At 36.9% G+C, this 27,853-nt stretch overlaps 1 protein-coding gene across 1 annotated transcript; it reads left to right on the top strand.

Moving 5' to 3' along the window:
* Positions 1 to 2,185: 2,185 nt before the first annotated feature.
* LOC121414291 (carbohydrate sulfotransferase 14-like) lies at positions 2,186 to 25,439 on the top strand. The gene is made up of 2 exons (XM_041607422.1): positions 2,186 to 3,501; positions 20,083 to 25,439. Exons 1-2 carry the CDS (start codon positions 2,827 to 2,829, stop codon positions 20,911 to 20,913), a joined length of 1,506 nt encoding a protein of 501 aa, XP_041463356.1. The 5' UTR covers positions 2,186 to 2,826; the 3' UTR covers positions 20,914 to 25,439.
* The last annotated feature ends 2,414 nt before the right edge of the window (positions 25,440 to 27,853 follow it).

Genomic DNA, 27,853 nt, shown 5'->3' with positions numbered 1-27,853 from the left:
ATGCAACTACGAGTTGCAGAAAAATTAAAGGGGAAGTTCACCCTGAACATGCTGAAGAAGAGTTTGTTGTAAAAATTAACAGAAAAAAAACTTAAGTGAGGGTTGGGGGAAAATCCATTATAGATAAAGACATTTATTAGAATTTTAAGGGTTTTTTTTATTTGTGACGTCATAAACGAGCACCTGTCGCATTAAGTTATGAATGTAACATGCATTAATTCCAATTTTATAATGACTCGTGATTACTTATTTCTATTTTCTATCTAGAAACGGATATGAAATGATTTGTCTATGATATTTTGAAGGTGCAGTAAAAGCTTTTTGATTTTTAGAGAAAACGACATTTCATTGATTTTTTTTTACCACACCATGCATGCGATATGGCGGAAAACTGCTGGCATATGACGTCACAAATCAAATAAATAAAACTTTACTAACTTTCTTATTCTTTGGTAGATTTTTCTAAAATCTTCGGTAATATTTTTTGCTGCTATATTCACAATAAATTGTTGTCAGGGTTAACTTCCCCTTTAAAAGTATGAACCACGCGTTATCTCTGACGATTTAATTGATTGGTTTATGCTCGTTTAATATCATCCGTCCTTCTCACCGCTGGTCGCCTGCTACTGCCCCGGTAAAGGTAATTACGGAGGGAACAATGTACATATAAACAATGCGAATGCTCATCCCTGTATTGGTTACTTAACTGTTAGGCTCTATAATAGTTATACCTGCAACAATTTTAATGTATATGTTATAGAAAACACTACTTTATTATTTTTTTTTGTAAATAGAGACGCTTTTTTCAAATATTTCCTTGTTAGATCATGTAGATGTAATTTCTAAAAATACAGATGTTTATTTAACTTTATTTGTAAATTTGTTGAAAAGAGTTGTAGGAATAAAAAAATTAGTGAGTGCATATTGCTTTAAAGGTATTGTTTAACTTTGTGAGCAGCTGATTTAAAAAATTCTCAAAACAAGATAAAACATGTGTACAAATGCATGTATTAGAACTAATAAACCCTGAAAACAACCTTTATTATTGAGAATGAAAAGCTAAAACTACAAGGCCAACCCCGATTTTGTAAAAAGGCGTCTTATAGACACCTAAATAGTACACATATTAAGTGTATGGGATGAATTTAAGATGGTGTTTCCGGTCACTTTATATTTCAATTTTTGAAGCACTAAATAATTATTTTCGAACGCAATTTTTTCTGGGCTTCATTTTTGTAACATATCACAGACACAGGTGACAAGTGTGACCTAGCTCAGATTTTTTAAAAGTCAAACCAACGTTAACCAATCACTTTAAACAAATCGTATTCATAGTTTATAATCTACCGATGGGCCTATTCATTTTAGAATAATTTTGGTCGAAAATGTGTTTTATTCTAGGCAACATACATATCATTTTTTTCTCAAAAACAAGTTCACGCATAGTTAGCAAGAATGCATATAAAATGTCTACATTAGCATTTCCAATTTTGTAGGATAAATCGACGCCAGTGGCGGACCCTTGTGGATATAAGTGGATGGAACGAGCTAAGGTCTAAGCCTAAGGATAAATGAGCAACGCGTTGAGAAGACCTGAATACCTTGGTCTCAGGCATACGTGCCGTGGCCGAGGATCGAACCCCGGACTTTCACGTGACTGTCTGTTCGGGCGCCTTAGACCGCTCGGCCGCTGCACTTCCATATCGACGTCTTTCAAACCGGTCGATTGTTTACGTACTATTCTACACCCAGGATGACGAAAGGAGGAATACTCGCCTAAGAAACATTGCGTATCTTCTACTGATACCTGCTACCTATCATTGTCTATGAATGCAGACTGATATGGTTGTTGTTAGTAAAATTATTATTATTATCATTTAATCGAAAATTACAAAGAACAATTATATAAGGGAGAAGAAAAATAAGATACCAATAATGGCACCCTGTATTTTCAAAGGTGCATCTGTAAAAAATAACTTTTTATTGCCACTTGAGACATCTATGATTAAATGCATGGTGGGTTTTTATGATACCAGCCGATTGAATGATCCTTGCCTGGGCAGTGTTCCAAGCATTTCTCATTAGCGGGTACCCACTTTCGATTTCAGATCAACAACTTGTAGTCCCACCAGCCAAAAAACATTGCTTTTTAAAATGCTGCAAACTCGTTCTGTTCCTTTTTTCTGTTCCCATTTGAATATTCGATACTGGTAAAACTTTCAGTTCAGCTTAGTTCATGTTAAAGTCGGTGGTGGTTTCCATGACTCGTCATCTTTTCGAAGTTTACATTACGAGTCAAAAAGGTAATCCTGTTATCTGCAAATAACTCTCTGGTGGTTTTATATTTGTCGTCGGTTTTCTCGTGTCGTCGTATTCATTTTTTACCTTCGCATCGACACTTGCGGTCCTTGAGACCCTCTCTTCAAAGAAAAGTTTTGCAGGCGAACGCCCTCTCCTCGCTTTACTATCGCCGAACAATAGATGAGACCGGATTATCTGGAAAAAGAACCAATAGGGTAGGGCCCAGCCCAAAACACAATAGGCCACGTCAAACAAACCACGCTTCACTACTCATAAATAGGTGTCAGTGAGAGGGGTTTTCTACGACGATTCAGTATTAGACTATAGACTATAATATGTTTCCCTCAGCTGAATAGTTGCGTTCGTCTGTGGTATAAACAACGTGAATATATCACCGGGAAAGAGATATATAACTCGTCTCTTCTGTTGGAAAATACGAGTGTTTTTCATCTTTTACAACTATTGGAACACTACTAAACTTTAAGTTGTTGATATCTTCAGCAGAAAGAACTGCAACTTTTCCCCATGAAGCAGATACCAGGGCCATCATGTACCATGGTAAAGAGGTACTACACCATCAGAGTGAGTCGGACGGTGGCTCACGTCTTCTGCCTCTGCTTTGCCATTACATTCTGCATGCTCATCATTGCGCTACCGACGTTGGAAAGATCGCGCCATTCGTCGACATTCATTGACGTCGGCTTGCGGGCGGGATCGAGCGAGCACGACGAGGGGGTGATGGACGAGGCCGACGAGCCGATGGTCCTGGTGGAGTACGACCCTGCCGAAGCGGCCAGAAAGAAGGAGGAGATGAGGAGACGGGATGAAGAGAGGAAACGAGAAAAGAAGATTAGGGAGAGAGAAGCAAAGGAGGCAATTGATAGACGGGACACCGAGAGAAGGCAAGAAGAACGCTACAGGGAGATGGAAAGGAATAGGGATGCAGAAAGGGAAAGGTACAGAGAGAGGGTAGAACCTCGGTTACCCCCAAGGGCTCCTGTAGTAGAGGCTATACCTGATGAACGCAGAGAACCGGTTCGGAGGACTGAAGATAGACGAGCAGAATCGTCACCGGCTAGAGTCAAGCTACCGAATGGTATGAAGGGATGTACCAGGCCATCTCCTTATGGACGAGGTTATAACGTCGATCTCGACACCACAGGGCAACTAAACCCAACCTGTAGGATGGATCAAAAAGAGGTAACCTGACACATCTTCTAATGTCCCCTGAAAGGTCTTTAAAGACTTTTCTACTTTAGGTCCCCCACATTGAAATGATACACTCTCCAAATTGTTGGACAAGGGATTTGGGTATTTTGATCCTTAAGCAAGTTGTCCAGGCACCACTATCCACTACGTTGAGTGTTCTTTGACATGTTTGGTCATACAACTAGAATTGTGATAAAGTTCACATCAATTATAAAAAGAAAAAAAAGTACATGTAATTTTCTGTAATAGACATACAGTTCCTCTGCCCTTCGTTTGATACCACTAGCAAGCTTTTACCACGTGAGTACACCTCGCCAATCCCCAATTTAAAGGACAAGTCCACCCCAACAAAAAGTAGATTTCAATATTAAAAACGAGAAAAATGCAACGCTGAAAATTTCATGACATTGTAAAGTTTTGCTAAATTTCACAAAACAGTTTTATGCACATCCTGGTCGGGATGCAAATGAGACTGATGACGCCCCTACTCACTATATTTTGCATTTTATTATATGAAATATGAAAAATTATAATTTTCTTATTGTCGTGTGGAACAAACTTTTATTCCTCCCTGAACATGTGGAATGGCATTACATGTATTCTAACAGTTTACGGTTTAGTCAAGTTGGTCCTTATTGTCAAATTGAAATATTTCTCATTCAAATAATAATATAAAAAAATATATAGTGAGGGACATCCTCGACCCACTCACTTGCATACCACTGAGTTGTGCATATAACTGTTTTTTGAAAAATAAGTGAAACATTAACATGTCATAACTTTCTTATTTTACATCCCATTTTGATGAAATTTTCAGTGTTATTGTCGTTTGATTTGTCTCTATTGATTCAAATCAACAATTTTCTGGGGTGGATTGACCTTTAAGGAAAGAAAATATACCATGCACGCATGATTATTACATATGGCTGGAACAAAGTATTTTCTCTCAAATAATTTGATACCATATTCATATGGTATGTCTTCACTCGTGGATTACCAGGAGGTATTCTTTGCAGTGATGTAAATTTTGAATAGCGCGTCAGTAAAGCATGACTGCAATGAATGAATCCAGATAATTCTACAAGGGTGGCATTGAAATCCATTTCAAAACAACCTTTTAAGTAATTTACATTATGATTTTAATAAACACATTTTAGTATCGATTCTCAGGTTAATTTCATTCGAAATGGCTTAGCAACTAAATAGCAAGTATATTTACCAACTCATGAAGGATTTCTGACATCATTGGCATCCAGATTCCTTCATTGCAGTCATGCCTTACTTTGGCGCAAATCAAAATATATATCACTGCAGAGAATAGATACTGGTCATCCAAGCGTGAAGAAATACAACATAAATCACGTAAATATCGTATCAAATTATTTGAGAGGATCTCTTTCCAGTCATATAAGTAATAATTATGCGTTCTTAAGTTGGGGATTTGTGAGGTTTCAAGTTTTTTTTTTACTCACACGGTATAAATGTATGAAAAAAAATAAAGTCGTTTGAACTGAACAGGGTTCAGAAAAATTATCAGAGAAAATCAGAGAAATTATCTGAAAAAATAAGTCACTAAGTCACAGGGGCCCCGTACATTTTATTCTATTCATTTTACTATTTTAAACTTATTTAAAATATACGTGCATACCAAACAACGCTATTCACTTATATTTTATATATCACTGGTTTTGGTGAAAGGCACTTCAAATTGGCCCTGCACGTATTTGATCGTCCATTCCTTGAGTTTACCATGCAAATGTTTGCTAAAAAAAACTTGATGGGCGAGAATGAATTTCGCAGTGCTTTTGTCGCTTTCTTCCAATTCACGTTACACCAAATACATGTACATGTATGGTTATTTTTGCCGACGATAACCCCGATGCACGTCAATTGCTGCAATTCATCGTGATGGTTGACTTGCAATATGTATCATCATGCTCAACTGGTTTTATTGTGTTCCCGTATACAAGTAAATAGGGCTTCATTTTGACTAACAATCAATCTGCGTACATGTACATGCAAACATATGTTGGCAAAGAAAAGTATATGGGGGGGGGGGGGGTAGGCCTACTTTGATTTGTGGAACTCCCGGTGGAACTACGACTGCTGATGTGGGTATCCTATGCCACATGTACGCCTATTTCATGACATCTGGGGGGAGTATTTCAGAGGAGAACACTGGAAATCATTTATCACAATAAGACTTCTGAGACACCGCCTTTTCACACGGTAAAAATCGTAATTTGAATGATGATTCCATTGAAAAATAAGGCTAATGACGATTTTTTTTTTTAGCACATGAGAAACTAAACTAGAATCACGAATGCTAATCACAATTACGAATTCAAAATCTACTCCGGAGGGGAATTAAGTTAAGTTTCACTCAAATTACTCTACGAATTTTCCGTGTGAAAGGTCCGATGATTTTAAAGACGAATTGCAATCATTACCAGGGAACACTTCCCAGATCATTACAATGATGATTCAAGATTCACGTGTGAAAAAGACCCTTGGTTGGATCAGGAGCTGTGTGGGAAGTGCAGTGTGAAATGAGCTAAATGGCAATACTTTATACTGTCCCTTTTCTCCTAACCATACTTTTGGGTCATTTTACACGAGGAGGGGAGGGGGCTTACCGCCCCAGTAAAAGTACTTTCAGACGGAGAAGTATATCATGAAGAGATACATGGACGGATCTAGCTTTTTCCAATAGGGGGGGGGGGCATTCTTCCCCGATCCCATGCTTGACGAGCAAAAAATTGTGTTTTGTTAGAGGGGCATGGGTTATTTTTAAGTACATTTTAGGTTTATTTTTACAAAAAAAGCTGTAAGGTATCTTATGAAGCCTGAATACAAATGCGAGCGCGAAGCGCGATAGAGCATTTTACATAGTGATGTTAAAGATTTTATATTTTCCAATTCTTCTCGAACCCTATTTTATTCACGTTTCTTCCATCTCTCCTCTTTCTTAAAAAGAATAATCACACTCTTCAACATTTCTCAAAAATAACGGAATCATTTCCTTGAATCCAACCTCAGTCTCTCATTGAAAAAATGTTTGTCAATATGAAACATTCGCTGATTAATTGAACCGACTTCTTTCTAAGTAGTGAATATATTAAAATTTCAGGAATAATAAGGAGAGAAACAGACTTGCAGGTTTAAGTACTCTCTATCTATATCCTAGTTATCCCATACAAAGAAAGCTTCGTAGTCCCAAAAGCTAATGGTGTGTGTCAACGTTAGTGCGGTAACCATGCAAAATTGAGCTCTTTCTCGATTTATTTGCAAGAATGGTTCCATGTGAACCATTGCACAAACTCTATTGTTGACATGTTCATATAGGCGGTATGCCGTACATTTAACTGTTATGGGACTTTGGGCGTGAGTGTAAGCTTTAGAAGTATGACGTCACAAAACTTAAGTACTAGTAGTTTTTTGTTTGTTTTTTTTCACGGCAAGTTTCCTGATTTTTTCTCTTATGTGAATGAAGGCGAAGAATGATTTTTAAAGACCCGTGTTACGCGTATTGAAAGCAAGAAGACGAACTACGTGTACATATATTGTTATTTTTTATATTTTAAAACCTCAATTCCGATGCAAGACAATCCAAGATGTGATTTGCTCATTGATATCCATTTAGAAAACAGCAAACAGAGACCAAGTATGATTATAGTTGAATTATTTTTTGCTCATTGCAATCATTAAAGGGATGGTCCGGCCTGAAAGTATTTATATCGTAATAAATTGAGTAGAAGTCACTGAGCAAAATGCCGAAAATTTCATCAAAATCGGATAACAAATAACAAAGTTATTGAACGTTAAAGTTTAGCAATATTTTGTGAAAACAGTCGTCATGAATATTCATTAGGTGGGCTGATGATGTCACATCCCCACTTTTTCTTTTGTATTTTATTATATGAAATTAGTTTTATTCAATTTTTTTCCTCCAAGAATTAGACAAAATTGGATTGACAACTGATTTAGTGCATTGGATATTTATTGCTGCAACTTATTTAATTATAAAGGAGACATATTATTCACACAAGTATGAAATAATGAAAACATTGTGATTTTATGTAATAACATAAGAAAACGGAAGGTGGAGATGTGACATCATCAGCCCACCTAATGAATATTCAAGACGACTGTTTTCACAAAATACGGCTAAACTTTAATCTTCAATAACTTTATTATTTGTATCCGATTTTGATGAAATTTTCGGCATTTTGCTCAGTGAATTATACTCTATGTATTAAGATAAATAGACAAGATAGATAAATATTTTCAGCCCGGACCACCCCTTTGCACATTGCTTTTCCAAGCTGAACGATACGGCGCGCTGTCTCGCTCTTATCGTTTTCATGGTAAAGCATCGAGTATGATCGTTTTGAGCGCTGACGTATCGCTTTTATTATTGATATTAATTAAATAGCGTTCCGTTAGTTTTCCAAGAAACGCAGATCAAATTCCTTTTAGAAATCATATTCAGTGCCTTTTCTCTTACTAGGGCTCTTTTATTGACATACTCATTATGAAAACTATTCATACAACATCGGACATAAAGTGTATTACGTCTATAGATCGGCGTGGTCAGATGATTATGTTGTTTGCAGCAGACATGCATTTACACGAAAATGGATACATTTAAAGAAAGATATCATTGAAATCATTTCTTCTAAGTGGTATTATCACTTTCTCAATAATCCAGTGCTGCATGCACCTTGATCATCATTTTTGATGAACATGAAGGAAAGTTTCTTGTAAAACTATTTACGGGTACCTTGTCCAGTACCAGCTGGCTTGAAAGATTCAGCATTGATGCTGCAGATGTGAGGTATCGTACAGGTTGATTGCAAATGACAGGCCAACACTTTTTCTCTTTCATATTTAGGGAAGAGGCTATAGTTCCAAATTGGTTGCGAAGGACACCATTGACAAACAAACCTCCCCTCCATCAAGTTGAAAGCCATGTTGGGAAGTTTTACCATCTGTTCTAAACATGCTTTAAGCATCTGTAATAGCTCTATGCTTTAAGCGGTTCCACGTGGAAGGTGTTGTACAAAGTATAGTAGGCATGGTAGGGCCCTTGGTTGTGACATTGCGAAGTGGACGGATTCGATGGTAGCCAGTAGATTTGGAATGATGTCGGGGAGGGTAGGGGGTTTGCCCGGTATAGGCCTGTTATGGAAAGAAAGAAAAAATGGAACTTACAAGGAATTTTTTTGATAATTTCCTCTTCTCTTGTCACATCAAAACGTAGGGCCAAAGACTATGTATTAAATTCATTTTATTTTTCCACAAATTCTTAATTCGTGCAACAATTATAGCATGATGAAAATCAGGCTAATTGAATAACATGGATTGGAATTCAGCCAAATTATTGTGCTAATGATTCACAGATTACGGCGCAGGTAATTTTTACGAATTAATTTCGATGCAAACATATCCTGTACATTTATTTCAGAAAATTGTGCTCAAATCGCACGTTGCGTCTTAGCTAAAATGGCAAAAAATGGCCGATAAATAAGAGTCGGTTAGATTTTGACCCTTCGCTCCTACTCCGGTCTCGTACGCAACCCCCCCCCCCAAAAAAAAAAAGTCTGCCCTAATAGGGTATTGGTTCAACCAGAAAGTTAATGAAGTGGCCCGTATCACAATGACGTCCCCAATCTTATTTTTTTTAATCTTTATATTTGAAATATCTAATGTTCGGAATGCCTGGCTAAGGGTCACCTTATAAATGTTCTCAACTTTATCATGTTTATACATGTTCGTAATAGATTTACAAGAACATAGACTATATGCAAATATAATTGTTTGTTTTCTTTAACGAACAAATGTCGTCCTGACTCCCGACTAATACCACCTTTTCATCTCGTCAAAGTAGTTTGTTTTTCGGTTTGAAGTCTTCGGCATATTTATTAGTGGTCATTGTTAGTGTGATGAAATCTCTTAAGTGTTCTCATCTGCCTTGAAATGGGTGTGTATGTTTACCCCTCCCCCAAACCTTCTTTTCTTTACCCCCTATCTCAAGATTGCTTGATCCCTCTCAAGTTTGACGTGGTTTTGTGTTGTGTTAACCAATGACATGCTAAATACTGGTCTTGACGCTTTGAAGACACTATATACTTAGCTTCCATCATGGAGGTAGAATGCTTATAGCATGCCCCTTCAAACACAAAGGTCCGCCAGGGGCTACTTATTTACGCTTTTACGGTTTTACCCGTGTCTGGAATGTCCATTTTATTGTTCTTTTGATCTTTTGCGCTAAGCTACCCTCTTTTTGGATCAAAATGTGAGAGCACATACAAAACGTAGAAAAAAGTACCAGTACTAAAGAATGCAAATACAAAACGTAGAAAAAAGTACCAGTACAAAATAATGCATTACATAACTTTGGTATTATTCTCCAAACCCTTGGCCAAACTAATAAAATTTCTCATTTGCATAAGAGTGCTTGCATTTTCTTCATCATTTTTTTCTTCAATATTCATGGTAATTGCTCTACCAGGGGTATACTTAAATAATATGAATTCGGCCAGTTCCGTTTTACCCTCTTTACTTCTCTTTTTCTCTTTATATTTTGTGATTTTGCAGTACATGTATTAAATAAATTCATATTTTATTAGGTTAAAATAAAAACAATTAAGTAAGACAGTTTTGCCTCTTAATAAATAACACTTCTGTCATATGCTATACACATTCATTGCATTGATATTTGCTCTATCTCGCGGAAAATGTTGTTGATTTTTGGTACCAATTTTTAAACGGTGAATAACTTAGGCAAGTTTCCATAAGTCTGCGCAGTCCTTGTCTGCGCACACGCGTATCTGCGCGATGCTAGTAAAATAAGATATGCAACGGCCTCAAAATGCAGCCTTTCTCATCAAAATCTTTGAATCGGGTGCAAAGTGAATTGGTGCGCAGACATGGGGTACCATTATTTTTTTTCAATCTGAAAATAAGTGCCCGAGGTTTTTTTCCAATAAAAATCCTATATTTATTTCAATTTTTTTACAAGATATTTAGTACATTTGCTCATGATAATATAAGGATCATTATTATCTGCAAGATTTTGTGAAGTAAGAAATTCTTAACTCAAATTGTTAGGTGCGCTGACTTGGGGACCAAAGACGGCGGAAGCGGGAGACAGGGGGGGGGGGCTGTACCCCCTAAATTTGAGGTGGGGGACGATCCCCCCTTAAAGTCAGGTGGACCCCCTAAATTTGTTGTGGTCCCCCCTAAAATTTAGGTTGATGACTTTTTTTTTTGCTTGTCGAAAAAATTTTGGTGGTCCCTCCTAAAATTTTGATTGATAACCTTTTTTTTTTCTTGTCAAATTTTTGACCTGTGTTCATCCCAAAATTTCAGGTGGATCCCCTTAAATACTTTGCCTTCCACCGCCAATTTTGGGGACCACCATCATAAAAGATTATATCAGAATTAAACATGCCAAATGAAAACAGTAATGTTTGACTCGTTTCCGGATATGGGGTTACCCCCTAAATTTCTTTATTGACTATCTTGAAAACTTGTGCTGGTATTGAAATTTTAGTCATTTGGGTTAATTCTAATATAATTTCCTCTCAGATATTAAAAGTGTGGACTTCAAGAGACCAAACAAACGAAAATTATGTAAATAAAATGAATGTTATGTATATGAAGAGTTTGGTTGCGAAAGGAGTTAGGTCCACTTTGGACCATTCCGAGAAAAAAAAACATGTTTTTTATTCTCACTTATTGCAATATTCTTATGAGAAACTAAATTGTCTTGATGTACTACCCTATCATGTGAACATAAAATTAGGTATAAAAGAAATCTACCTGTCTTCAATTTTTTGTATATATATATATATATGTGTGTGTGTTTTCATTATTGTGGACCTTATACCCCTTTTGCAAGTACACTGAAATTAATCCAATCTCTTTTGATAAATAAAGTGATTTTTTTTTCTTTGCCACTTTTTATCACGTTTTCATTTGAATTTTAAATTTTCTTCGGTATCATCAGAGTGACTAAAATTTAGAGGTTTAGAGACAGAAAACGAAAAAAAGTTATGAAAAATGGACCTAACCTCTTTTGACAAATGAGATCTTCAGAAGAGGTTTGTTGCAAAATGGGTTAGGGTCCAGTCCAAGAAAATCATTTTTTAATTCTCCCATATTGCAATATTCTCATGCGAAACTGAAGTTTCATGATACCCTTCAATGAGAACATAAAATTGGGTATAAAAGAAATCTACCTGTCTTCATATTTTTTATGATATTCTTTTCCAAAAAAAATCTGTGTTGCAACATTTGAAAAAAAAGGGTTATTTTTCTTTGCCATTTTAGTTCACCTTTTAATAGGACTTTCAACTTTTCTTTGGTATCATCTTATAGATCTACTAAAAATCTATACATTTAGACATAACAATCAAATTTGTTGAAATATTGACCTAACCCCTTTTGCAAGTGAGCTCTTCAAATATTGACTATGGTATTGCTGCGACGGTACGTGCATAATTACATTCAAATCAAGGTAATTTGATTGCATGATTTGAAGAAAAATGTGTAATGAAGAAATGAAAAAAACTAGAACATAACATCGCAGTTTAATAACTCGAAGAACGGAGTCGAAAATTTAGGTGATCCTATAATGAACATACCGAAACAATCGAGAGAAAAGTTTGACCGTTTAAAAAAATCCGAGTTTGTGAGAAATTTTGGCGTAATAATCTAATAGATTATATTCCACCTTTAATTATTTTGTTTATCCTTCTCTTCAATCATGTCTATGGTCGTATAACTTTTTTTTTGGAGGGGGAGGGTGAGGGTCCATGGCCTCCGGCCACCATCTATATGGCAGTGATGTCTTTGGAGAACGAATTCGATATAACCAGACCCCCGATGGGAGATATGTCACCTTTATATCTAAGAAAATAGATATTTTATAATTGTTTTGACACAAATGTCAAGGATTTAAGACCGTGTTTTGATACTGCCTGGATCGTGACCCGATAAATATCTTTTTAGAGCCTCGTTAGATTTGACAAAGGCCGGTGACCCCCGGGGCTTGTAAGGGGGAGGGGGGTACCTCCACGATATCTTAAATTTGTATGTATAGGGGCCATCTTTTGAAGGTTTCAAGTTTCAAAATTTATTGATCAAAATCTACACATATTGGATCATTCTCAATTTTACAAACACTTATATGGACAGGGAGACACAAGTCACAAATCAAATATATACATAAATATAGTGCGTATAAAAAAAACGGGACAGATTTGAAAAGTCTATAAAATTTTTGTTTCAAATAATGTCTATATTTTGGTGTTAATAGATGCTCTAAGGTCTTATCTTTGAAATGCAATTTAAAAAAAAATTTTATTCATGCGTGAGCGAACACGGGACATTTTGGTTGGGGGTTCAAAAAGAGGCTTGCGCCAGAATTGCAGAATATGTGTAATACAATGATCAGACTTCTTGCTAATGAGGAGACTTCCTCTTGACCTTTTGATTATCTGTGCCACAATTTTCGAATTATGCTCTCAAATTTCATTTAAAAAGTTATTTATTTAATTGAATTATTTCGTTTTTTCATTTAATCTTCTCTTACCTTTTTAATTTTCCTTCATAAGTAACTGAGAAAAGAAGATTTTTTTTGTCAACCCAAGCAAGAAGTTTTGAATGATTAATTGGGAAAACTTGTGATTATTAAAATCGTTTTATTATGTGAAACAAACAATGTAATGTACATGTACCTTTAAAAGACATGGATATATTTTTCAATGGGTCATTAATTCCTTGACCAAGTTTAATTGCTTGACAGGAAACACAGGAAGGGATTCATGTCTTTCAATGACAATGGTGTATTGAGTCAATTTTGAAGGAGCTAGATATGGCAGATCCGGGGTAAAAAGTTGTGAGCGAGCGAAGTGAGCACGCAAATATTCCCACTTTTTTTATTACAATATCAAATTTTGTGATAGATTTTGACATAATATTCATAAAATAATATCATATTTTACTTTCTATCTTTCCTTTTATTTCCTGTCCACTTTTTTTAGGTCATGATTTTTTTTAATTGGGGGGGGGGGGGGGGGGGAGCAACCCGAGCGCCCACCCATCTGTATGGCTTTGTTCAAAAGGCACCATAATCTTTGTAGCACATAATGAAAGGATTTCAATAAAAAAATCCATGCTCTCCCATAATTCGGTTGAAAAAAAATAATTTTAGCTTGAAGAAGGAATATTCAAACCTAACAGAGAGCATATTAAAAGGAAATAACAGAATAATTCAAGCAAATAAATAGATCTGAAAATGCATTTTGACCGCATGATTTGAAAATTATGGCAAAGATAATGAAAAGGTTAAGAGGAAGTCTGCTAATAAGCCAGAAGTCCGATCATCATATTGCTCATATTCTGCAATTCTGGCGCAAGCCTCTTTTTGAACCCCCAACAAAAACGTCCCGTGTTCGCTCAAGCATGAACGAAACTATTTTTTTTAATAGCATTTGAAAGACCAGACCTTAGAGCAACTATTAACACCAAAATATAGAAATAATAATTTGAAACTAAAATTTTATAGACTTTTCAAATCTGTCCCGTTTTTTTTTGATACGCACTGTATAGTTACGGAATACAGAAAAATTATGGTGAACGATTTTTCATGTTGAGCCCTAGAACAGTCGATACATATTCAAATCAATTATGTACCTCTTATAGGTAAAATTATATCTTTTTCTCTTTTTTTTGCTTCTTTTGAAAGAATTTTAGGCTCAACTCACATTAAATATGATTAGATAAAACAGCCTATCAAAAGGATGATAATTATCACGGGTGAGAGTCGGCAGTGCAGGACCCCCACCCCATCTCTAAATAAAATGAAGGTTGCAAAGTAAAAATATTTTTCAATTTTAAGACTCGGATATAATCAGAAATATCATAGTTAGATATCATGTATAATACTGGTCGACGCTCTAATGGTATAATGATTCAAAATATTGAGGGAGTTTGCCCAAAGTTTTTTTTTTTTTTTTTGGGGGGGGGGGGGCTTGCGAACTTATTCCTCCGCACCTACTTTTTCATTCTTAACATCCCTTATTCATATCACCATTCTTTAAAATATGTCTTGTATGTTATTCTTTGCTCTGTTTGCTTTTACATTGTACGTGGTTCCATTTTCAACTACCTAATCGGATAGGGTCACTCGGCCACCGTTCGATGTTTGTACACCCCCCCCCCCATCCCACCAATTGTGCCCTGACGTGAACCATTTTCCGTCGGTCTGCAAACGTTAGGGAATGCATGTGTAAATCATAAATGGAATCAAGTAGGACACGTAATTTGAATCGCAGGGGGGACACCTCTGACATCTCCCTGCTGACTGGTTATCTTCCTAGAGTTTTGATTCCCAAATTTCCAAAGCCTTTCAAAAGTAACTGACTATGCCATGTAACTGTTCTACCCCCCCAAAAAAAAATGTGCAGCTGTTTAATCTTTTGAGCATTGAGTTGTAAGGGGGGGGGTCTACAATAGGCTGCTGTGCATAATTTGCATGGAGGGAGATGGGGGGGGGTATGCGGATCGCAACACAAAATACATATCGGCCTACAATACTACTACTTAAATACTTGTCTTTCTTGCTGGTAATGCTGGCTCGGATGAGCAGCTTTTCGAAAAGTTTTTGTTTAGCTGCATCTTTGTTTATTTACCTTGATTGTAATTGATCTAGAGATCATTGCACATATCTCCTCATCATTAATGAATATCATTTTATGCGATTAACGTTACGTCATAGGCTACATGAAGCCATTAACAAAACCATTTGAATGGGTGCCCCCACCCACCCTTTGCGGTTAACTCCTCGTTCAAATTAATCAATAAATAAATTGAGACCAAATTCTTAGCGAAGCTGGTATAATGGGTGACATCATCACCCCAAACAATAGCAGTTAGTCGCTCCAAGGACCTATCACTTCGACCATAGAGCTATTAAACAGCTCTATGCTCCGACCAGGTACATGTACACGTAGGTCCATGCCCTCGTGTCGGCTACAGGGGTGTGATCATACATGTATATAGACTTTGTAATATAGGTCCATGGTCTGATACAGTAGTGTTAAACCAGGGAAGTGTTATAAACTGAGAAAACAAAATAATGTAACACAGCATGAGTTAAATAGATCTGTCTGCATGGTTATCGTACAATGCACTCTGAAAAATCCCCAATATTGGATAAAGAGTAAAGGGAACATGCGTATTTGTTGGGTAAAATGAAACCAAAAGTTGTGTAAATCTTAAAGAAATGTGGCGTTGAAATTTACCCATAAAACAGACATTGACCCTACAACATGCGAAGGAGATCTTACCCAACAAAGTTGTAAGTTCCATAGAGTTTTACCCAATATTTGGTTAACTTTCCTAACACATAGTGTTGCTCGGCACTATGCTCTTCTTGAACTCGACTGATTTTTTACGGTCGTCATATGCCACGTGTTAATGGTGTTGACGATTGAACAGCTTTCGGAGAATAGTTCTCAGGTCAATTTCATTTTCAGGCGGTGTGGCCAATATATTTTGTCGAGGCTTCGCAGCTGGAGAGGTAGTCAGAGATGAAATGGGTTTAAAAAATGTATTTAGGTTTTCATTCATGATTGATGAGAACACATGAGGCGGGTCATTAAACGGTTTTGATTTCTGGCACATCTGTTTGTGAAAACCTGCTCGCAAGATGGCTGTTACTGACCCAAGTTCAAGGGCGGATGGATGGGGCATTTGTTTAGAGGAGTGGGGCATGGACGTCAGAGCGGAGGATTATCTTTTGTGCCGGGGGGGGGGCAATAGATGCCCCCCATGAACAAAGTACAATCCTCTGCGCTGATTCCCATGCAATGGGGTGTCTTTTTATAGGGAAATATTCTAATTTACTAATTCTTATTTTGGACCCTTCTCTCATACAAATGCATGTGCAAGCTGATACTGTCGCCTTGCATTTTGAACAATGGCTAATAGTGAAAAAAGGGGATAGATGTTTCTAGTAGTTCGTGGGTATGGTCGGCGAGAAATAAGTTTTATTATGTATGGTTTAACTTAAACAAAAGTCATGTAGCCTGTTTGAACGCATTTTCAATTTTACAAAAGTGAAGAAGCCGGTGATATTTTTTCAGCCGTCGCCTCTTTGTGAAAATTTGAATGTTAAACTTTAAGATGTCTAGCCCCCTCTCTTGATCATTTTCCTTCATTTTCTTTGAATAATAATAATAATATAGGGTATTTATATTGCGCACATATCCACCTTGTTATCTGCTCAAGGCGCTCCTATATTACCCGGGTAAGCTAGGCGTTCATAGCGCACACAACTTTTTAAGGAATTACTTCCTACCGGTACCCATTTACCTCACCAGGGTTGAGTGCAGCACATTGTGGATCAGTTTCTTGATGAAGGAAATTACGCCATGGCTGGGATTCGAACCCACGACCTATTAATATGACATATTGTCAAAATTGAGCGCTTAATTTACAAATTTAGTAATGTAATTCAATATATGCCATGTACTACATCATATAGTACATGGCCTATATGTCTACATCAATTTAGAACATAGGCCTTAATTCGTGTAGGCCTAACAGACTGTACATTGACGGCTACTTTAGGGTTTACCAAAACTTCACACTCAGAGTATTAGCATTTTAACACTGTCTCATTTAGAGACTATTTACTTATTGGGATACAATATAAAGATGAATGAAAGATCCGATTTAATCAGCCATGCTCACAATTTCAATTGTGATAGACGAAAGTGTGAACAAAGAAATGAAGGCCTATGTGTCGTAGAAAACATGTAACAGACAGAAATTTGATTTTTTTTTGGTGTTTGAAACCATTTGAAATGCAGGTTCAGGGACGTCAGTAGGCATCAATCTAGCACCCACTATTGGGTTACTATGGCCATGGACCTATGGCCCAGTGGGCATGGTGGGGGTATGGTCTGGTATTGGTCTAGACATGGACAGTTGTCCTCGCATACTCCTTGGTCTGGAGCATTTTCGGAGAATGTCCGATCTCTATTCGAATTATGCCGATCAAAAGGCATATCAGTTTCGTTAAAGAAGAGTGCATTGGACTAGGATGAGCAAGGTCTATTACCTTCTTACCTTGGGATAACGGTTGGTTAATCAGAAACATTTTATTTCCTCTGGGACAGGAATGATAGATGAGCCTTGCATATCGAATGGCTATTGGAATATCCATCACTACATAAAATACAGCTGGCATAAGACGAGATGAGATGCATCTCGCTTTGACCTCTTGGACCATATATCAGTTTACTAATGGCTGTTGTCGTCAAAATTCCAAGCAGCAGTTGTCTTGGGAGGAATGGGGGCATCCCTGGCGCGGAGGATGTTAATGTCGGCATGGATGGTTCTCCCATGTTATCGGCAATGAGGATGGGAGCGTTCCCATTCTCCATAAAGATGCGGTTTCGTGAAACGAGCTCAGGTGATGATAAATCAATTTATTAAATCAAAAGATAATTTTATCTTAACCTTTAATGTATACACTATTCAAAATGTTCAACTCCTCTTTATTCTCGATCATAAACGACGCCTGAAAAGGAGTTTTTGTCTCACCTGCACAGCAGAGTGAGACTATAGCCTATAATAGGCGCCGCTTTTCCGACGACATCTTAACTCTGAGAAATTGTATTGGTCTAGTTCATAAAACTAGTGTTACATAGTGTAGTAATCAAATATCACTGACAAGACTTAGGTCACATGATCAAGGTCAAATGTCATTTAGGGTCAATGAACGTAGTATTGTATCCTTAAATATAAATGGTGTTTTTGTGAATAATTATTTCATAGTAGTTTTCAAAGTCAGCCTTGCTGCTATATTGAATCGCTTAATGCAGATGAGACTACCTGAGGCGCTTCACTTTTCCGAATATACTTTATATAACTTCTTTCTTTCTTCCCATTGTATAATATTTCACTGTAAACTTATTAGTTCTTTTGTTTGGATTTAGAGTGATTCGGCATTCTCATTAAATTGAAATACCAAGCACTAACAAGGTAAATGAGAGGTATCATCTCATCTGTTAGTAGCAACTCCATGCTATCATAATTGAATGTGAGCTTACTGTGATTCTGTTTACGGAAGTATAGTTATTTTGGATTGTAGCCTAGAATGTCTTGTCAGGAGAGAGGATCGTGATGAAGGATCACTTCTAAAGTTTCTCACACAGCTCCCAGACATAACAACTAATCTTCGTATCATAAGAAACATGTGAACTATTCGTCCATGTATTATTTATTGTTAAACAAAGTGACATTCAGACGCTAACAAAAATTATATGCTGCACGATGTAAAAGTTGAGATACGTGTAGTTGAATTTTTTCGAATAATGAAAACCAAAAAAAGCGAGCTTTATACGGTTGAACAATTTCTAAGACTTCATCTGGGGAACGGTTAGGCAAATATTTGAAGTTCAACTTGTTTTGAAGCGCTGTTGGTCGGTTTTTCATATAATGAAAAAGAGATGGGTGACTGCTAGAAATTTGTTCTTATTTATAACATCATTTATCACATGGTTTTTCATGTTTGGTGCATGTCTCACATGCAATTTGACTAGGCCTTGGGAATGGCGTCATGTTTCATTCCATGCTAGGCAAGAATCGTTGGATTCGGGCACAAGAACATATAAGAATTACAATTTTAGCCAACTAAAAGGTTCCCCAGTCTAAACAGCGCTTCGGCCATTGACTAGGGGTTTAATTTTTTTAACGTCAGAAGGATGTTTTTTATTATTTTTTTAAGATTGTTCTTTGGGCCTGGTGTTACCATCATAGTAGTGGCCCATGACTGCCACGCGTCTTAAAGTTCATTCAGACCTTTAATTTTAATATCTTGACACTCTCTAATAACCGGATCTCTGTCACGTTACTTCCGAACCGAAAGTACTCGTTTAAAAGCTCTTCAAAATACATTTAAAAATGCACTCCTAAGAAGTGATAACTGTGAGGTGATGTTGAACAGAAAGGATCATCGATTTGACCTGTATGTAAACTTTTGGAATCCCAGAAATGCAGTTTTACTCATCTAAAGTGGTCGATGTGACAAGAATATAAAATGGAAGAAAACCTCCCGACAAGATAAATGTCTTTCGGGGTTATCTGTTTATTTCACTGAAGGTTAATTCCTTTTTTTATCATTGAGAGGATTCTACATTCCACAAATGTTGGCTTATCTGATTTCGAATATAATGGAGTTTCGATTTGAATTTCCACTATTATTGCGACCAGAACAGTGTTTATATAAGTCTTTAAGTAATGACAAATATTTATATCTTTGTTTAATGTGATCTATATTTAGGTTTTATATGATTTTTGTTTCTTTTAATAATATTCCTTATATCTTGCGTTGGTCAATCCGCCTTGTTAATGACACAAATAACCTATATGTCTGTGCATAAACTGGTCGTTCTATAATTGTGAAATATCTCATCAGCAGAAAGGTAACTAATTTTGCCCTTTTCACATAACCATTTAATTTTATTCTTTATTCTTGTATCTTTTTTCCAGGTCATTCGAAACGTCAGGAATACAACGGTCAGGTCTCTGTGTGCGGTAGAGGAACTCAATGACATCTCTCTCTTAAACAGTGAGCAAAGGAGAACTCTAGACGCCCAGGTCCTTGTAGATGATGCTCACAAATTTATATATTGCTTCGTACCGAAAGTAGCATGCTCTAACTGGAAGCGTGTCATAAAATACATGAACAACAAGGTGCCTGACTTGGAGACGCCGATGAAGATGGACCATAAAAAAGACTTGGTCTTTCTACGTGATTTCAGTGAAGAGGAGGTACGGTATCGACTGAAGAATTACTACAAGTTTATGTTTGTCCGGGACCCCACTGAGAGGCTGTTATCGGCATACCGTAATAAGTTTGGTGAGAACATAGGGTCATACAATTCTAAGTACGGCCCGCAGATCATTAAGAAGTACAGGAAACCCGGTGCGCTGATTGAGGGGTCTGATCAGTCTATGATAACTTTCGAGGAGTTCTTGCGGTTCCTGGTAGACAGTGACTACCGTAGGATGGATCCCCACTGGAGACCTATGCACGAGCTTTGCCAGCCATGCGCCATGAAATACGACTTCATAGGATCCTTCGAGCAGTTGTCCGAAGATGCCAACTTGGTCATCAACAAGGTTCGCGGCAGCAGTGACGCGTATTTCCCAGCGAGACAAAGCTGGTACAAACCCACGACAGATGATAAGAAGAAACAACAATTGAACAATGTTCACCCCACCTACATGAAACAGGTCGTAGATAAGTATGCGCGGGACTACATACTGTTTGGCTATCCACCACCAGTTTCCGACGTCACGAGGCCGAAGGGTTTATGATTGTCACCCTCAAGAAATATGAATTTATATTTATTGTGTGTCTATGAATCTTTGAGCTTTTATTTTGGTGAATGCGTCGCTTACGATTGGAAATTGTGATATACTATTTGAATATTGATGTGGTCAGCTACAATTAAACCAAAGATATGATCCACGATCGCAACTCACTCGCACTTGGCCTAATCATCATGACCTCAAAGAATTTATCAACTCTCAAGTTTATGAATAGGCCTAGTCATCACCATACATGTATCATCAGGGAACTCTTAATCAATACACATGTCACCCTGACCAGGGAAAATATCGGACGTTCCCCAGTTCTCCTGGAAATATGATTGGTATGCACACGCCCCTATTCCCTTGATGTTTGACCCTGGATACAGAAAGACATCATGATTGCCCTGTATGAACAGCAGCTATTGTATTGGGTGAAAGAAAGGACTAGCGGCTGTGAGGGACACCACTGTCAATTGTCCAGGGACTGACTTTGGGTGAGTGTTACTCCAGAGGGTGTCGAGGAACATTCCCTAACTTGGGATACTCATCCATAATGATGACGCGTCGCCCCGGGCAATAAACCCGTTCATATCTTGACTTTGAAGGGTAGTTTCAAGCATGCGGATTCTTACCAAGACGCTAATGGATCAAGCTGCCCATCACTGTTTTTTTATTGAGCATTTGATCCTCGCTGTCCTAAGGCATTTCGGTAATGTGCCCATGACATATCGGATTTGAAGGAAGACGCACCGTCGATGCAAGACAGCCAAAATCAGATACAAACTTATCGGTCAAAGATAATCGACTTTAATGGTTGGGGATGTTCGCAGTGTATTATTGCGGACAAATAATTGTAACTGAAATTTGTTTCTTATGACGCTTTTATCCTTCGATTGGGAATGTTCAGACTCAGAGCATACGGACGTAGTTTAAACAAGATAGCTTTAGTTGAATCTAAAATTTACTTTTGATTATAGAGCCTCCATTTTGTGGAATGCAGGCCGGTATATACACGTATTTGAGTTCGGATTTCACCGCTTCATAATTTCGTGATCATTCCAAATCAACGAAAGCAATGATATAAATTTTCGTAAGCATTTCATGATTTTTGTTCATGTGTGTGTTTAAGTTTCTATCGTCACAGTTTGGATGGTATACCTCTAAATTAGCAGTATGGTAAAGATGTATGTCGTACGTATTCTGGTGAAATTGGAAACTGTTAATTAGTTCATCTCAATTTAATGGCAGGGACGGGTCTATAGGATATTAAAAACAAAGGGAAAGGTGGTACTTGAAGTGTCATTTGATTTTTTTTCCAGAATTATTTTGCAAGCAAAAAACAAGCAAAACAAAGAAACAAACAAAAACCGATACCATAGGTTCTCAGAAAGAACCGGATTTGCACCAAGACTAAAAAAAACCTGACAAACGAATTTCCCCGAAGTCGTCCTCGCTCCAAAAAATAAATTTGTGCCTATTTGAACTCAAAAGAGCAAAAACATTGCAAAAATACTTTGGACACGTGCCCCCTTGCTGTGTCCCTTGGATCAGCCAACTTTCATTGAATATTTTTACAGTGTATCATTTACAATCCTTATGGCATGACACTGTCTTGCAAAATGTCACGTTACATAAAAGATTACTTGCTGTGGCATATTTGAAAAAAAAATCGAGATATGAAAAAAAAATGGCGGAATTGGCGGAAACGCATTTCAGAATACATTTGTAATTGCGTCAAACGTCGCATTGGGTTATAATGGGTCGCCGTTTTGGGGTTGAGGTTTACATGTTTTATAAGTAGCCATCGAAGCACTTTTGTCAGGCCTATATTACCAGCGAGTATTTCCAATGGTTACTGTTGTCAGTAAATATGTTATTCGTTCAAGCATTGCAGTACTTATTTGGATGTTTATTAATGTTTGATTAATGCTATATATTCTAATAAATTTACCAATTTAGATTCAGTGTTGTTAATTGTGTATGAAAATTATGTAAATGAAAATGATTTGAATATGAATCGAAAGGATGCTAAATAATGTAGTTAATAAATATAGGTCTCGGTATGATTGATGTATTTACAGAGACAGCCTAGTTCAGAAAATCATGGTCTTGTGACAACAGCAATATAGGCTATGCAAAATCAGAATACCTGATGTATATTTCTCAATACCTGGTGTATATAACCATTTAACGAAAACAGTAGATATAAAGTTATGACTTGCTTTCACGAAAAAATATGAATGTTACTGGCCTTTGAAGCTTGTTCCTATTCAAGTCCGAACATAGTCTTAATAATTTATACAGTATGTAAGATTCTGGGCTAGAAGAAAACATACATGTACATAATTAATTACGATATTTTGGGTTCAATTCAAAATATTTTACCCTCTTAATATTGAAATTCGTACTTTTCGTAAACGTTTCATTGTGACGTTTTATTCCACATATTTATGTGTTATATGAGTCAACGCTTGGATGACCAGGAGGTATTCTTGGCAGTGATGTAAATTTTGATTTGTGCCAAAGTAAGGCATGGCTGAAATGAAGGAATCCAAATGTCAATGATGTCCTAATTTTAGCATCAATTCACAAGATAATCTCATTGAAAATGTATTAGCAAATATGTGTACTCACTCATGTATCATTGGCATCTGGATTCAATCATTTCAATCATGCCTTACTTTGTCGCAAGTCACAATTTACATCACTGCAATGAATATATACTGGTCATCCAAGCGTGAAGAAATACAACATGAATATAGTTGATATTATTTGCGAGATGAAACTCTCTCTAGCAATATATAATGCTTGTGCATTTATGGCATATTTTCCTTTAATTGGGGATTTGCGAGGTGTCATGTTTTTTTGTTGTTGTTTTTTTACGAATGATTTTACGACCAACTGGAATATGGCAAGCCAAGTTGGTGTGATAAAGGGGAGTATATCCTGATGTCAAAATGGTTTTAAATGCTGACAGGACAATAAAGAAATTAATCAATGGATATTGATTATCAGAAAAGGCACTTTTATGCAAGTCAGGATTAAAAAAAAAATATTTCGGCAGTTTATAGTTGTTCGTAAAGACGTTCATAACTCTATGAGTCTTGTGGTTAATATGAAATAGACACCAACCCTCTACTCTACGTGTCACCTGACATACTCTACTTGTCACATGATAGTCCAAGACTCCAGGTTGCATTTAGATATTGCCTACAGAAAATTGGGTTGAAAAGCGTGGTGACCTAGTCCCGTTTTAAAGGAAACGTCCGCCCCAACAAAAAAGTTGATTTTTTAATGAAAAGCGGAAAATCAAATGAACATTCATCGAAAGTGGATGGAAAATACATATGTTTGAAAAAATTGTTACATTATTTATTATGCGCATTCTGATTTGTATGCACATGAGGGAACTGATATGACGTCATCTACTAACGTATCTTAACAATTCCTAATATAAAAAAATGGCATATTGTATATTTCATAAAATAAACTATCAAATAAATGATAAATGTGTGGAATCGCCGATTCTTTTATTTGCACAGAAAACGTTTTGTTCAAATAATTATTGTTCGTTAATTGGCAGAACTTAAATCTTTAATCACTTTCTGAGTTTAAGTTCAATTTTGAAGAAAGTTTCATCGTTAAGCTTGTTTGATTTATTTTGTTTATTCAAATCCCTTTTTGTTTGGATGGACTTGACCTTTAAATCATCTTTAGATCTACGCAGTTAGAAAGTGGATCGCATGACAGTAAAAATGCATAAATAGGCAATTTGTTGATTATTACGTGGTCTTCACTGGTTGAGCATTTGCACTTATCTAACGTCCAATTTAATCTGTTACAGTTTCGTTCCGTAGGTATGTATAGGCCAATTATGAAGCCATTCTTCGAAGTAAAAAACACTCGCAAAGAGTGAATAATCATGACAAAAATAAAACAGTAGGCTATTACCTCAGTCACATTTTGCCTACGACGGCCGTACAGCGAGAACACCCGTTTTAACATTTTGGTTTGTACCAGCTACATACAGCGCGTCCCCCCCAAAAAAAATGTCCCACTGACAGAGGGCCTAATTAATTCCAAAATGTGGTAGTTTTCTCAATTAAATGTACGGGAGTAGAAAGCTCATTTCATAATCTAACTTCTACGAAAATTTCATTGGTCTCGCTTCAGCGGTTTTGAATATACACTTTGTTACGTAACAGTGGTGCATTTTAGCCCATTCCAAGTTTGCAGCATTGATGTATGGCATATTAACCACTTTTTTACATCCAGGATCTGAGCATTGACACTTGCCTAATCCTATCCAGACTCCTCAAATCAAAAACTTGGGCATGTTCAGAAGGACAAGAAACTTCAAAAATGAAGTTTGTTTGATGATTATATACATGTACATAATTAAGGGGAATCAGTGCACCAACTCGAAAGAACTTGTGAATGATGGATGAGTAAAATAAGGTGAACAATGAAGGGGAATCCACCAGTTACACTTTGCGTAAGGGAACTTTACCAGTGGAAAAAAAATCATTTAAAAAAGTGCATTGAATTAACTTGACTTCAGTAGCTTATTTAGTAACAAAAAAAAGGTAATGAAAAACAGGAATGCAATATTCTTTGGATTAAAGCATGAAACAGACATGACCTGTTGTCTCCATCATTATGCATCTCTCATTATCAAACATGAAATTAACTATCAAACACTGTTTTTGCCCTTCTGAACATACTCAATGTTGTGATTTGATGAACCTCACTAGTGTACCTACGGGGGGGGGGCAGTCTGCCCCCCCGATGAGTCACAACCCATACAAAAGAAATATCCCTGCCCCACCCCCCCCCCCCCCGATGAGCTTTTTTTTTTGCTTGTCAATGTTTTTTTCGGGTACGATTGGAGACCTTTTTTGATTGAAGAACTTTTTTTTTTTGCTTGTAAAATTTTTCGACCGGTTTTGCCCCCTCCCCCTGTGGAAAATCCCAGGTACGCCACTGATGAGCCTGGTTGGTTCATGGATATATCCCTTAGTCAGAATGATCAGTGGGAGTTGATAATGCTTGAAAGTGCAGAACATACAGCAGTGTTGCATGCATGTAAACTTGGAATGGGCTGAAAAGCACCATTTTTGTCTCACCTGCGAAGCAGAGTGAGACTATAGGCGCCGCTTTTCCGACGGCGGCGGCGACGGCGGCGGCGGCGGCGTCAACATCAAATCTTAACCTGAGGTTAAGTTTTTGAAATGACATCATAACTTAGAAAGTATATGGACCTAGTTCATGAAACTTGGCCATAAGGTTAATCAAGTATTACTGAACATCCTATTAAAGTTTCATGTCACATGACCAAGGTCAAAGGTCATTTAGGGTCAATGAACTTAGACCATGTTGGAGGAATCAACATTGAAATCTTAACCTGAGGTTAAGTTTTTGAAATTTCATCATAACTTAGAAAATATATGGACCTAGTTCATGAAACTTGGACATAAGGTTAATCAAGTATCACTGAACATCCTGCATGAGTTTCACGTCACATGACCAAGGTCAAAGGTCATTTAGGGTCAATGAACTTTGGCCGAATTGGGGATATCTGTTGAATTCCCATCATAACTTTGAAAGTTTATGGATCTGATTCATGAAACTTGGACACAATAGTAATCAAGCATCACTGAATATTTTGTGCAAGTTTCAGGTCTCATGATTAAGGTCAAAGGTCATTTAGGGTCAATGAACTTTGGCCAAATCGGGGGTATCTGTTGAATTACCATCATAACTTTGGAAGTTTATTAGTCTAGTTCATTAAACTTGGACATATGAGTAATCAAATATCACTGAACATCCTGTGCGCGTTTCAGGTCACATGACCAAGGTCAAAGGTCAATGAACTTTGGCCGAAGTGGGTGGATCAGTTGAATTACCATCAAAACTTTGAAAGTTTATGGATCTGATTCATGAAACTTGTACATAAGAGTAATCAAGTATCACTGAACATCCTGTGCGAGTTTCAGGTCACATGATCAAGGTCAAAGGTCATGTAAGGTCAATGAACTTTAGCCATGTTGGGGTTTTTTGTTGAATAACCATCATATCTCTGTAAGTTTATTGGTCTAGTTCATAAAAAGTGGACATAAGAGTAACCATGTATCACTGAACATCTTGTGCGAGTTAGAGTAGTATTCAAAGTCAGCACTGCTGCTATATTGAACCGCGTGATGCAGGTGAGACGGCCAGAGGCATTCCACTTGTTACATAATAGACTGTGTATTCAAAACCACTGAAGCTAAACCAAAGAAATTTCAAGAGACGTTACTACATTGAATAAGCTTCCTGTATCCACATATTTAATTGAGAATATTTTTCAAGTTTGGAAGTACTTCAGCCTCGTATCAGAGGGACATTTTTAGGGGACGCGCTGTACATAGGTGGTTTAAATAAACTTGAATAAAAGGGCTGTTTCGACTCGCCCCACGGCCGCCGTATAGGGGGAATTTGACTGAGGTACAATGACAACTTTCTGTATTCTACTGTGACAAATGCCTTTCAACATGTTCAAGCTGATGTCATTGTGTTCTCATTCTTCATTCTGTGAAACCTAGACTTTTGATATGATTATTCAAAAGTCTAAAGACATATTTGAACTAATAAATATTTTTTCGAAATAAAAATTGCTTGATTGTTTCGTTAGTAATGCTTGATCGTTTTATTCACTTTTAATAAAACAGGATCTGCATGTAACTGTTTTGTGAAATAAACAAGTCATATCTCTCTTATTCTCACATCTGATTTTGACTGAGTGAAACAATTCATCAGTTCGTAAATCAGTTTGTATTATTATATCCCCACTAAATTGATTTATTTGAAATCGCCAAAAGCGAACAAAGTCATGATAGTTCTACGTTGATTTTGTAGATTTGATTCAATATGTAACGATAATACACAAAAAACCTACTTTTAG

Source organism: Lytechinus variegatus, chromosome 1, assembly GCF_018143015.1.
Source record: "Lytechinus variegatus isolate NC3 chromosome 1, Lvar_3.0, whole genome shotgun sequence".
In the NCBI taxonomy this organism is placed as follows: domain Eukaryota; kingdom Metazoa; phylum Echinodermata; class Echinoidea; order Temnopleuroida; family Toxopneustidae; genus Lytechinus; species Lytechinus variegatus.
The sequence above is the reverse complement of the archived record's forward strand: the minus strand, read 5'-3'. Positions and strand labels throughout refer to the sequence as shown.

What these genes read in the sequence shown, in the direction of transcription:
- LOC121414291 (XM_041607422.1), top strand. Translation starts at nt 2,827, where the DNA reads ATGAAGCAGATACCAGGGCCATCATGTACCATGGTAAAGAGGTACTAC. An exon ending in GTAGGATGGATCAAAAAGAG is followed by an intron (nt 3,502 to 20,082) that starts GTAACCTGACAC and finishes TCTTTTTTCCAG; the next exon opens with GTCATTCGAAACGTCAGGAA.